At 38.0% G+C, this 14,523-nt stretch overlaps 1 protein-coding gene across 50 annotated transcripts in view; it reads right to left on the reverse strand.

Annotated features, from left to right (window-relative positions):
• The window catches only part of LOC127854079 (sushi, von Willebrand factor type A, EGF and pentraxin domain-containing protein 1-like), a 92,333-nt gene that overhangs the window by 43,475 nt on the left and 34,335 nt on the right, over positions 1-14,523 (reverse strand). For 34 of the 50 annotated variants that reach the window (XM_052389020.1, XM_052389018.1, XM_052389038.1 and 31 more), the window contains exons 8-15: positions 13,452-13,679; positions 10,796-11,023; positions 8,235-8,343; positions 6,602-6,720; positions 5,086-5,313; positions 3,574-3,801; positions 2,054-2,281; positions 541-768 (exon numbers count right to left, since the gene is read on the reverse strand). In XM_052389020.1, coding sequence (XP_052244980.1) covers positions 541-768; positions 2,054-2,281; positions 3,574-3,801; positions 5,086-5,313; positions 6,602-6,720; positions 8,235-8,343; positions 10,796-11,023; positions 13,452-13,679 — 1,596 coding nt within the window. Of the gene's footprint in view, positions 1-540; positions 769-2,053; positions 2,282-3,573; positions 3,802-5,085; positions 5,314-6,601; positions 6,721-8,115; positions 8,344-10,795; positions 11,024-13,451; positions 13,680-14,523 lie in introns of all 50 variants that reach the window. The other 16 variants (XM_052389026.1, XM_052389052.1, XM_052389027.1 and 13 more) reach the window with 15 other exon arrangements.

The raw sequence follows: 14,523 nt of genomic DNA on the forward strand, positions 1-14,523 counted from the left end.
ACCTTTCCATATTGCTTAAAAAGCTGGATTACCCGCGTGAAGCGTGCATTTATTAAAACGAATTGTTTAAAACTGCAAACAGTATCAGGTACAATGTTTTGAAAAAAGAGGCATACTTTATCGACTTCGTTGCAGAATGTATATTGATCTAAACGTACGCTGCATACTGATTCATTAGTGAATGCATCTATTATGCAATCGGTGGGTGTAAGATTATACGAATGAGAAAGATTCTCGTTGGTTTTTCAGTGATTTGGCAAAGGACAATATGTACAAGATGGTTAGAGTTATGGTACTTGTCAGCAGGTACCGATATATAGACACTTTAACAAGACAAATGAACCAGAAAAAAACGATATCCTTGCACAGTTTGTATCGTCAACTGATTATGATTAACATTCAATCGTCTCTCCTATTGGCAATATACTATTTAAGATCTATCAGAAAAGTGTGCTGGCTATAACATGTACAAGCTCTGAACGTCTGTTAGGTGTTTAATCACAGGAAACGACGTCAAACAATTCTCTCAAAATTGCATACTTATCAATGAGCAATCTGCAGCAGGTGTCCAGGTCCCATTTATTCCGCACTTCAGTGTCTGAGTTGTATTTGGGTTGCCCGAAGTCGACCCAGGGTGCAACCAGTATCCAATGTCACACCTTAGTGGCACGTTCGCGTCGTAATTCATCAACGTATCATTGTGTAACTCAGCACCATCCAAATGCCAGTGGCTTGTATTAGTGTGTTCTGTTTTGAGGGCCGGGCAAGCTATGCGAAATATTATGAACTTAATCATTCGTGCAAACGTAAGTTCGCATAAATAATGCTGAGTTATTAGAAACTAAACAAACGGGTGCCTACGTGTGTACTAAAATAACAAAAGAATACATACAAGGAATATACCAATCACATTACAAAAATAAGTCATATTTAGTCGGTGAGAAAATTTGTTTTTACCAATAGTTTGTTTAATAAGCGATGTGTACATCTAATTGTCTTTTGAGCTCACTAAACCAGATAAACGAGTCGTATAGCGATCCGAGAAAGGCGTTCGTATTGTCCGAAAATGCAACATTTCTGACAGTGTATATGGTCCGCAAAATATATGAACGCGCATGAACATTAACCTCATACAATCATATTGAATTATGCATACTAACAAAGTTGTACTATAAAGCATGAATGTCAAGCATTGCCCTTGGGCGAGCACTCACGATGTTCGGTACGGATTGAGCCATTTAGACTACGCTCCAGCTCTGACAGCTCTGCTACCCTTGAGTTATACCACTAAACGAACCAATTCTCCATGATCTCAAATCCATACATCATTGCTGACCTTGCCAAAGAGTTATACTTTATATCGAGCATTCTCCAATGGCTGGATTCCACACATATAGCGGAGTGTGTCTTAATTGGCGAATGAGTAAATAGCCGCATTGCATGCACATTGCAAAATGAGTGTTCCTTCATTGCAGATAGATGGCTGGATTTCATGCATATACTTGAGTGCGTGACCTTTCCATATTGCTTAAAAAGCTGGATTACCCGCGTGAAGCGTGCATTTATTAAAACGAATTGTTTAAAACTGCAAACAGTATCAGGTACAATGTTTTGAAAAAAGAGGCATACTTTATCGACTTCGTTGCAGAATGTATATTGATCTAAACGTACGCTGCATACTGATTCATTAGTGAATGCATCTATTATGCAATCGGTGGGTGTAAGATTATACGAATGAGAAAGATTCTCGTTGGTTTTTCAGTGATTTGGCAAAGGACAATATGTACAAGATGGTTAGAGTTATGGTACTTGTCAGCAGGTACCGATATATAGACACTTTAACAAGACAAATGAACCAGAAAAAAACGATATCCTTGCACAGTTTGTATCGTCAACTGATTATGATTAACATTCAATCGTCTCTCCTATTGGCAATATACTATTTAAGATCTATCAGAAAAGTGTGCTGGCTATAACATGTACAAGCTCTGAACGTCTGTTAGGTGTTTAATCACAGGAAACGACGTCAAACAATTCTCTCAAAATTGCATACTTATCAATGAGCAATCTGCAGCAGGTGTCCAGGTCCCATTTATTCCGCACTTCAGTGTCTGAGTTGTATTTGGGTTGCCCGAAGTCGACCCAGGGTGCAACCAGTATCCAATGTCACACCTTAGTGGCACGTTCGCGTCGTAATTCATCAACGTATCATTGTGTAACTCAGCACCATCCAAATGCCAGTGGCTTGTATTAGTGTGTTCTGTTATGAGGGCCGGGCAAGCTATGCGAAATATTATGAACTTAATCATTCGTGCAAACGTAAGTTCGCATAAATAATGCTGAGTTATTAGAAACTTAAACAAACGGGTGCCTACGTGTGTACTAAAATAACAAAAGAATACATACAAGGAATATACCAATCACATTACAAAAATAAGTCATATTTATCGGTGAGAAAATTTGTTTTTACCAATAGTTTGTTTAATAAGCGATGTGTACATCTAATTGTCTTTTGAGCTCACTAAAACCAGATAAACGAGTCGTATAGCGATCCGAGAAAGGAGTTCGTATTGTCCGAAAATGCAACATTTCTGACAGTGTATATGGTCCGCAAAACAAATGAACGCGCATGAACATTAACATCACACACTCATATTGAATTATGCATACTAACAAAGTTGTACTATAAAGCATGAATGTCAAGCATTGCCTTTGGGCGAGCACTAACGATGTTCGGTACGGATTGAGCCATTTAGACTACGTTCCAGCTCTGACAGCTCTGCTACCCTTGAGTTATACCACTAAACGAACCAATTCTACATGATCTCAAATCCATACATCATTGCTGACCTTGCCAAAGAGTTATACTTTATATCGAGCATTCTCCAATGGCTGGATTCCACACATATAGCGGAGTGTGTCTTAATTGGCGAATGAGTAAATAGCCGCAGTGCATGCACATTGCAAAATGAGTGTTCCTTCATTGCAGATAGATGGCTGGATTTCATGCATATACTTGAGTGCGTGACCTTTCCATATTGCTTAAAAAGCTGGATTACCCGCATGAAGCGTAGCATTTATTAAAACGAATTGTTTAAAACTGCAAACAGTATCAGGTGCAATATTTTGAAAAAAGAGGCACTACTTTATCGACTTCGTTGCAGAATGTATATTGATCTGAAGCGTACGCTGCATACTGATTCATTAGTGAATGCATCTATTATGCAATCGGTGGGATGTAAGATTATACGAATGAGAAAGGTTCTCGTTGGTTTTTCAGTGATTTGGCAAAGGACAATATGTACAAGATGGTTAGAAGTTATGGTACTTGTCAGCAGGTACCGATATATAGACACTTTAACAAGACAAATGAACCAGAAAAAAATCGCTATCCCTGCACAGTTTGTATCGTCAACTGATTATGATTAACATTCAATCGTCTCTCCTATTGGCAATATACTATTTAAGATCTATCAGAAAAGTGTGCTGGCTATAACATGTACAAGCTCTGAACGTCTGTTAAGTATTTAATCACAGGAAACGACGTCAAACAATTCTCTCAAAATTGCATACTTATCAATGAGCAATCTGCAGCAGGTGTCCAGGTCCCATTTATTCCGCACTTCAGTGTCTGAGTTGTATTTGGGTTGCCCGAAGTCGACCCAGGGTGCAACCAGTATCCAATGTCACACCTTAGTGGCACGTTCGCGTCGTAATTCATCAACGTATCATTGTGTAACTCAGCACCATCCAAATGCCAGTGGCTTGTATTAGTGTGTTCTGTTATGAGGGCCGGGCAAGCTATGCGAAATATTATGAACTTAATCATTCGTGCAAACGTAAGTTCGCATAAATAATGCTGAGTTATTAGAAACTAAACAAACGGGTGCCTACGTGTGTACTAAAATAACAAAAGAATACATACAAGGAATATACCAATCACATTACAAAAATAAGTCATATTTATCGGTGAGAAAATTTGTTTTTACCAATAGTTTGTTTAATAAGCGATGTGTACATCTAATTGTCTTTTGAGCTCACTAAAACCAGATAAACGAGTCGTATAGCGATCCGAGAAAGGAGTTCGTATTGTCCGAAAATGCAACATTTCTGACAGTGTATATGGTCCGCAAAACAAATGAACGCGCATGAACATTAACATCACACACTCATATTGAATTATGCATACTAACAAAGTTGTACTATAAAGCATGAATGTCAAGCATTGCCTTTAGGCGAGCACTAACGATGTTCGGTACGGATTGAGCCATTTAGACTACGTTCCAGCTCTGACAGCTCTGCTACCCTTGAGTTATACCACTAAACGAACCAATTCTACATGATCTCAAATCCATACATCATTGCTGACCTTGCCAAAGAGTTATACTTTATATCGAGCATTCTCCAATGACTGGATTCCACACATATAGCGGAGTGTGTCTTAATTGGCGAATGAGTAAATAGCCGCAGTGCATGCACATTGCAAAATGAGTGTTCCTTCATTGCAGATAGATGGCTGGATTTCATGCATATACTTGAGTGCGTGACCTTTCCATATTGCTTAAAAAGCTGGATGACCCGCATGTAGCGTACATTTATTAAAACGAATTGTTTAAAACTGCAAACAGTATCAGGTGCAATATTTTGAAAAAAGAGGCACACTTTATCGACTTTGCAGATTGTATATTGATCTGAGCGTACGCTGCATACTGATTCATTAGTGAATGCATCTATTATGCAATCGGTGGATGTAAGATTATACGAATGAGAAAGGTTCTTGTTGGTTTTTCAGTGATTTGGCAAAGGACAATATGTACAAGATGGTTAAAGTTATGGTACTTGTCAGCAGGTACCGATATATAGACACTTTAACAAGACAAATGAAACCAGAAAAAAATCGCTATCCCTGCACAGTTTGTATCGTCAACTGATTATGATTAACATTCAATCGTCTCTCCTATTGGCAATATACTATTTAAGATCAATCAGAAAAGTGTGCTGGCTATAACATGTACAAGCTCTGAACGTCTGTTGGGTGTTTAATCACAGGAAACGACGTCAAACAATTCTCTCAAAATTGCATACTTATCAATGAGCAATCTGCAGCAGGTGTCCAGGTCCCATTTATTCCGCACTTCAGTGTCTGAGTTGTATTTGGGTTGCCCGTAGTCGACCCAGGGTGCAACCAGTATCCAAAGTCACACCTTAGTGGCACGTTCGCGTCGTAATTCATCAACGTATCATTGTGTAACTCAGCACCATCCAAATGCCAGTGGCTTGTATTAGTGTGTTCTGTTTTGAGGGCCGGGCAAGCTATGCGAAATATTATGAACTTAATCATTCGTGCAAACGTAAGTTCGCATAAATAATGCTGAGTTATTAGAAACTAAAACAAACGGGTGCCTACGTGTGTACTAAAATAACAAAAGAATACATACAAGGAATATACCAATCACATTACAAAAATAAGTCATATTTGTCGGTGAGAAAATTTGTTTTTACCAATAGTTTGTTTAATAAACGATGTGTACATCTAATTGTCTTTTGAGCTCACTATAACCAGATAAACGAGTCGTATAGCGATCCGAGAAAGGCGTTCGTATTGTCCGAAAATGCAACATTTCTGACAGTGTATATGGTCCGCAAAATATATGAACGCGCATGAACATTAACCTCATACAATCATATTGAATTATGCATACTAACAAAGTTGTACTATAAAGCATGAATGTCAAGCATTGCCCTTGGGCGAGCACTCACGATGTTCGGTACGGATTGAGCCATTTAGACTACGCTCCAGCTCTGACAGCTCTGCTACCCTTGAGTTATACCACTAAACGAACCAATTCTCCATGATTTCAAATCCATACATCATTGCTGACCTTGCCAAAGAGTTATACTTTATATCGAGCATTCTCCAATGGCTGGATTCCACACATATAGCGGAGTGTGTCTTAATTGGCGAATGAGTAAATAGCCACATTGCATGCACATTGCAAAATGAGTGTTCCTTCATTGCAGACAGATGGCTGGATTTCATGCATATACCTGAGTGCGTGACCTTTCCATATTGCTTAAAAAGCTGGATTACCCGCGTGAAGCGTGCATTTATTAAAACGAAATGTTTAAATCTGCAAACAGTATCAGGTACAATGTTTTGAAAAAAGAGGCATACTTTATCGACTTCGTTGCAGAATGTATATTGATCTAAATGTACGCTGTATACTGATTTATTAGTGAATGCATCTACTATGCAATCGGTGGGTGTAAGATTATACGAATGAGAAAAATTCTCGTTGGTTTTTCAGTGATTTGCAGAGGACAATATGTACAAGATGGTTAAAGTTATGGTACTTGTCAGCAGGCACTGATATATAGACACTTTTACAAGACAAATGAAACCAGACAAAAAATCGCTATCTCTGCACAGTTTGTATCGTCAACTGATTATGATTAACATTCAATCGTCTCTCCTATTGGCAATATACTATTTAAGATCAATCAGAAAAGTGTGCTGGCTATAACATGTACAAGCTCTGAACGTCTGTTGGGTGTTTAATCACAGGAAACGACGTCAAACAATTCTCTCAAAATTGCATACTTATCAATGAGCAATCTGCAGCAGGTGTCCAGGTCCCATTTATTCCGCACTTCAGTGTCTGAGTTGTATTTGGGTTGCCCGCAGTCGACCCAGGGTGCAACCAGTATCCAATGTCACACCTTAGTGGCACGTTCGCGTCGAAATTCATCAACGTATCATTGTGTAACTCAGCACCATCCAAATGCCAGTGGCGTGTATTAGTGTGTTCTGTTATGAGGGCCGGGCAAGCTATGCGAAATATTATGAACTTAATCATTCGTGCAAACGTAAGTTCGCATAAATAATGCTGAGTTATTAGAAACTAAAACAAACGGGTGCCTACGTGTGTACTAAAATAACAAAAGAATACATACAAGGAATATACCAATCATATTACAAAAATAAGTCATATTTATCAGTGAGAAAATTTGTTTTTACCAATAGTTTGTTTAATAACCGATATGTACATCTAATTGTCTTTTGAGCTCACTAAAACCAGATAAACGAGTCGTATAACGATCCGAGAAAGGAGTTCGTATTGTCCGAAAATGCAATATTTCTGACAGTGTATATGGTCCGCAAAACAAATGAACGCGCATGAACATTAACATCACACACTCATATTGAATTATGCATACTAACAAAGTTGTACTATAAAGCATGAATGTCAAGCATTGCCTTTGGGCGAGCACTCACGATGTTCGGTACGGATTGAGCCATTTAGACTACGTTCCAGCTCTGACAGCTCTGCTACCCTTGAGTGATACCACTAAACGAACCAATTCTACATGATCTCAAATCCATACATCATTGCTGACCTTGCCAAAGAGTTATACTTTATATCGAGCTTTCTCCAATGGCTGCATTTCACACATATAGCGGAGTGTGTCTTAATTGGCGAATGAGTAAATAGCCGCAGTGCATGCACATTGCAAAATGAGTGTTCCTTCATTGCAGATAGATGGCTGGATTTCATGCATATACTTGAGTGCGTGACCTTTCCATATTGCTTAAAAAGCTGGATGACCCGCATGTAGCGTAAATTTATTTAAACGAATAGTTTAAAACTGCAAACAATATCAGGTGCAATATTTTGAAAAAAGAGTCACACTTTATCGACTTTGCAGAATGTATATTGATCTGAGCGTACGCTGCATACTGATTCATTAGTGAATGCACCTATTATGCAATCGTTGGGTGTAAGATTATACGAATGAGAAAGGTTCTCGTTGGTTTTTCAGTGATTTGGCAAAGGACAATATGTACAAGATGGTTAGAGTTATGGTACTTGTCAGCAGGCACCTATATATAGACACTTTAACAAGACAAATGAAGCCAGAACAAAATCGCTATCCCTGCACAGTTTGTATCGTCAACTGATTATGATTAACATTCAATTGTCTCTCCTATTGGCAATATACTATTTAAGATCAATCAGAAAAGTGTGCTGGCTATAACATGTACAAGCTCTGAACGTCTGTTAAGTATTTAATCACAGGAAACGACGTCAAACAATTCTCTCAAAAATTGCATACTTATCAATGAGCAATCTGCAGCAGGTGTCCAGGTCCCATTTATTCCGCACTTCAGTGTCTGAGTTGTATTTGGGTTGCCCGAAGTCGACCAAGGGTGCAACCAGAACCCAATTTCACACCTTAGTGGCACGTTCGCGTCGTAATTCATCAACGTATCATTGTGTAACTCAGCACCATCCAAATGCCAGTGGCTTGTATTAGTGTGTTCTGTTATGAGGGCCGGGCAAGCTATGCGAAATATTATGAACTTAATCATTCGTGCAAACGTAAGTTCGCATAAATAATGCTGAGTTATTAGAAACTAAAACAAACGGGTGCCCACGTATGTATTAAAATAACAAAATAATACATACAAGGAATATACCGATCACATTACAAAAATTAGTCATATTTATCGGTGAAAAAATCTTGTTTTTACCAATAGTTTGTTTAAGAACTGATGTGTACATCTAATTGTCTTTTGTGCTCAATGAAACCAGATAAACGAGTCGTATAGCAATCCGAGAAAGGTGTTCGTATTGTCCGAAAATGCAACATTTCTGACAGTGTATATGGTCCACAAAACATATGAACGCGCATGAACATTAACTTCATACAATCATATTGAATTATGCATACTTACAAAGTTGTACTATAAAGCATGAATGTCAAGCATTGCCTTTGGGAGAGGCACTCACGAGGTTCGGTACGGATTGAGCCATTTAGACTACGCTCCAGCTCTGACAGCTCTGCTACACTTGAGTTTTAACACTAAATGGACCAATTCTCTATTATTTCAAATCCATACTTTATTGCTGACCTTGCCAAAGAGTTATACTTTATATCGAGCATTCTCCAATGGCTGGATTCCTCATATATAGCGGAGTGTTTCTTAATTGGCGAATGAGTAAATAGCCGCATTGCATGCACATTGCTAAATGCGTGTTCCTTCATTGCAGATAGATGGCTGGATTTCATGCATATACTTGAGTGCGTGACCTTTCCATATTGCTTAAAAAGCTGGATTACCCGCGTGAAGCGTGCATTTATTAAAACGAATTGTTTAAAACTGCAAACAGTATCAGGTATAATGTTTTGAAAAAGAGGCATACTTTATCGACTTTGCAGAAAGTATATTGATCTGAACGTACGATGCATACTGATTCATTAGTGAATGCATCTATTATGCAATCGGTGGGTGTAAGATTATACGAATGAGAAAGGTTCTCGGTGGTTTTTCAGTGATTTGGCAAAGGACAATATGTACAAGATGGTTAAAGTTATGGTACTTGTCAGCAGGTACCTATATATAGACACTTTAACAAGAAGAATCAAACAAGAAAAAATCGCTATCCTTGAACAGTTTGTATCGTCAACTGATTATGATTAACATTCAATCGTCTCTCCTATTGGTAATATACTATTTAAGATCAATACAAAAAGTGTGCTGGCTATAATATGTACAAGCACCGAACGTCTGATGGATGTGTTATTACAGGAAACGACGTCAAACAATGGAAATAACAAAAATAACAAAAGAATATATACAAGGAATAAACCAATCACATTACAAAAATAAGTCATTTTTATCGGTGAGAAAATTTGTTTTTACCAATAGTTTGTTTAATAACCGATGTGTACATCTAATTGCCTTTTGTGCTTCCTAAAACCAGATAAACGAGTCTTATAGCGATCCGAGAAAGGCGTCTATTGTCCGAAAATGCAACATTTCTGACAGTGTATATGATCCGCAAAACATATGAACGCGCATGAACATTAACCTCATACAATCATATTGAATTATGCATACTAACAAAGTTGTACTATAAAGCATGAATGTCAAGCATTGCCTTTGGGTGAGCACTCACGATGTTCGGTACGGATTGAGCCATTTTGACCATGTTCCAGCTCTGACAGCTCTGCTACCCTTGAGTTTTACCACTAAACGGACCAATTCTCCATGATTTTAAATTTATACATCATTGCTGACCTTGCCAAAGAGTTATACTTTATATCGAGCATTCTCCAATGGCTGGATTCCACACATATAGCGGAGTGTACCTTACTACGAGAATGAGTAAATAGCCGCATTGCATGCACATTGCAAAATGCGTGTTCCTTCATTGCAGATAGATGGCTGGATTCCATGCATATACTTGAGTGCGTGACCTTTCCATATTGCTTAAAAATCGGGATTACCCGCGTGTAGCGTATATTTATGAAAACGAATTTTTAAAACTGCAAACAGTATCAGGTACAATATTTTGAAAAAAGGATTACTTAATCAACTTTTCACAATTTATATTGATCTGAGCGTACGCTGTATACTGATTCATTAGTGAATGCATCTATTATGCAATCCGTGGGTGTAAGATTATTCGAATGAAAAAGGCTTTCGTTGGTTTTTCAGTGATTTGGCAAAGGACAATATGTACACGATGGTTAGAGTTATGGTACTTGTCAGCAGGTACCTATATATAGACACTTTAACAAGACAAATGAAACAAGAAAAAATCGATATCCTTGCACAGTTTGTATCGTCAACTGATCATGATTAACATTCAATCGTCTCTCCTATTGGCAATAAACTATTTAAGATCAATCAAAAATTGTGCTGGCTATAACATGTAATAGCACCGAACGTCTGATAGGTGTTTAATTACAGGAAATGACGTCAAACATTTCTCTCAAAAATGCATACTTATCACAGAGCAATCTGCAGCAGGTGTCCAGGTCCCGTTTATTCCGCACTTCAGTGTCTGGGTTGTATTTGGGTTGCCCGAAGTCGACCCAGGATGCAACCAGTATCCAACGTCACACCTTAGTGGCACGTTTACGTCGTAATTCATCAACGTATCATTGTGTAACTCAGCACCATCCAAATGCCAGTGGCTTTTACTAGTGTGTTCTGTGTTGAGGGCCGGACAAGCTATGCGAAAATAATATGAACTTAATCATTTGTGCAAACGTAAGTTCGCATAAATAATGCTGAGTTATTAGAAACTAAAACAAACGGGTGCCTACGTATGTATTAAAATAACAAAATAATACATACAAGGAATATACCAATCAAATTACAAAAATAAGTCATATTTATCGGTGAAAAAACTTGTTTTTACCAATAGTTTGTTTAATAACCGATGTGTACATCGAATTGTCTTTTGTGCTCACTAAAACCAGACAAACGAGTCGCATAGCGATCCGAGAAAGGCGTTCGTATTGTCCGAAAATGCAACATTTCTGACAGTGTATATGGTCCACAAAACATATGAACGCGCATGAACATTAACCTCATACGATCATATTGAATTATGCATACTAACACAGTTGTACTATAAAGCATGAATGTCAAGCATTGCTTTTGGGCGAGCACTCACGATGTTCGGTACGGATTGAGCCATTTAGACTACGTTCCAGCTCTGACAGCTCTGCTACCCTTGAGTTATACCACTAAACGAACCAATTCTATATGATTTCAAATCCATACATCATTGCTGACCTTGCCAAAGAGTTATACTTTATATCGAGTATTCTCCAATGACTGGAGTCCACAATTATAGCGGAGTGTGTCTTAATTGGCGAATGAGTAAATAGCCGCATTGCATGCACATTGCAAAATGAGTGTTCCTTCATTGCAGATAGATGGCTTAATTTCATGCATATACTAGAGTGCGTGACCTATCCATATTGTTCAAAAAGCTGGATTACCCGCGTGTAGCGTGCATTTATTAAAACGAATTGTTTAAAACTGCAAACAGTATTAGGTGCAATATTTTGAAAAAAAGAGGCATACTTTATCGACTTTGTAGAATGTATATTGATCTGAGCGTACGCTGCATACTGATTCATTAGTGAATGCATCTATTGTGCAATCGGTGGGTGTAAGATTATACGAATGAGAAAGGTTCTCGTTGGTTTTTCTGTGATTTGGCAAAGGACAATATGTACAAGATGGTTAGAGTTATGGTACTTGTCAGCAGGTACCTACATATAGACACTTTAACAAGACGAATCAAACCAGAAAAAATCGCTATCCTTGCACAGTTTGTATCGTCAACTGATTATGATTAACATTCAATCATCTCTCCTATTGGCAATATACTATTTAAGATCGATAAAAAAAAGTGTGCTGGCTATAATATGTACAAGCACCGAACGTCTGATGGATGTCTAATTACAGGAAATGACGTCAAACAATTGAAATAACAAAAATAACAAAATAATACATACAAGGAATAAACCAATCACATTACAAAAATAAGTCATTTTTATCGGTGAGAAAACTTGTTTTTACTAATAGTTTGTTTAATAACTGATGTGTACATCTAATTGACTTTTGTGCTCACTAAAACAAGATAAACGAGTCGTATTGCGATCCGAGAAAGGCGTTCGTATTGTCCGAAAATGCAACATTTCTGACAGTGTATATGATCCGCAAAACATATGAACGCGCATGAACATTAACCTCATACAATCATATTGAATTATGCATACTAACAAAGTTGTACTATAAAGCATGAATGTCAAGCAATTCCTAGGTACGGATTGAGCCATTTAGACTACGTTCCAGCTCTGACAGCTCTGCTACCCTTGAGTTTTAACACTAAACGGATCAATTCTCCATGATTTTAAATCCATACATCATTGCTGACCTTGCCAAAGAGTTATACTTTATATCGAGCATTCTCCAATGGCTGGATTCCACACATATAGCGGAGTGTACCTTACTAGGCGAAAGAGTAAATAGCCGCATTGCATGCACATTGCAAAATGCCTGTTCATTCATTGCAGATAGATGGCTGGATTTCATGCATATACTTGAGTGCGTGACCTTACCATATTGCTTAAAAAGCTGGATTACCCGCGTGTAGCGTGCATTTATTAAATCGAATTGTTTAAAACTGCAAACAATATCAGGTGCAATATTTTGAAAAAGAGACATACTTTATCGACTTTGCAGAGTGTATATTTTTCGGAACGTACGCTGCATACTGATTCATTAGTGAATGCATCTATTTTGCAATCGGTGGGTGTAAGATTTAACGAATGAAAAAGGTTCTCGTTGGTTTTTCCGTGATTTGGCAAAGGACAATATGTACAAGATGGTAAGAGTTATGGTACAGGTACCTATATATAGACACTTTAACAAGACAAATGAAACCAGAAAAATCGCTATCCTTGCACGGTTTGTATCGTCAACTGATTATGATTAACATTCAATCGTCTCTCCTATTGGCAATATACTATTTAAGATCAATCAGAAAAGTGTGCTGGCTATAACATGTACAAGCTCTGAACGTCTGTTGGGTGTTTAATCACAGGAAACGACGTCAAACAATTCTCTCAAAAATTCATACTTATCACAGAACAATCTGCAGCAGGTGTCCAGGTCCCGTTTATTCCGCACTTCAGTGTCTGGGTTGTATTTGGGTTGCCCGAAATCCCCCCAGGATGTAACCAGTATCCAACGTCACACCTTAGTGGCACGTTCGCGTCGTAATTCATCAACGTATCATTGTGTAACTCAGCACCATCCAAATGCCAGTGGCTTTTATTAGTGTGTTCTGTTTTGAGGGCCGGGCAAGCTATGCGAAATATTATGAACTTAATCATTCGTGAAAATGTAAGTTCGCATAAATAATGCTGTGTTATTAGAAATTAAAAAAAACGGGTGCCTAGGTATGTACTAAAATAACAAAAGAATACATACAAGGAATATACCAATCACATTACAAAAATAAGTCATATTAATCGGTGAGAAAATCTGTTTTTACAAATAGTTTGTTTAATAACCGATGTGTACATCTAATTGCCTTTTGTGCTCACTAAAACCAGAAAAACGGGTCGTATAGCGATCCGAGAAAGGCTTTCGTATTGTCCGAAAATGCAACATTTCTGACAGTGTATATGGTCCACAAAACATATGAACGCGCATGAACATTAACCTCATACAAGCATATTGAATTATGCATACTAACAAAGTTGTTCTATAAAGCATGAATGTCAAGCATTGCCTTTGGGCGAGCACTCACGATGTTCGGTACGGACTGTGCCATTTAGACTACGTTCCAATGCAACCCTTGCGTTATACCACTAAACGGACCAATTCTCCGTGATTTCAAATCCGTATATCATGGCTAACCTTGCCAAAGAGTTATTATTTATATCGAACATTCTCCAATGACTGGATTCCACGCACATAGCGGAGTGTGTCTTAATTGACGAATGCGTAAATAGCCGCATTGCATGCTCATTGCAAAATGCGTGTTCCTTTATTGCAGATAGATGGCTGGATTTCATGCATATAGCGGAGTGCGAGACCTTTCAGTATTGCTTAAAAAGCTGGATTGCCCGCGTGTAGCGTGCATTTATTTAAACGAATTGTTTAATACTGCAAACAGTATCAGATGCAATATTTAAAAAAAGAGG

The sequence above is a fragment of the Dreissena polymorpha genome, chromosome 12, assembly GCF_020536995.1.
Source record: "Dreissena polymorpha isolate Duluth1 chromosome 12, UMN_Dpol_1.0, whole genome shotgun sequence".
Classification (NCBI taxonomy): Eukaryota; Metazoa; Mollusca; class Bivalvia; order Myida; family Dreissenidae; genus Dreissena; species Dreissena polymorpha.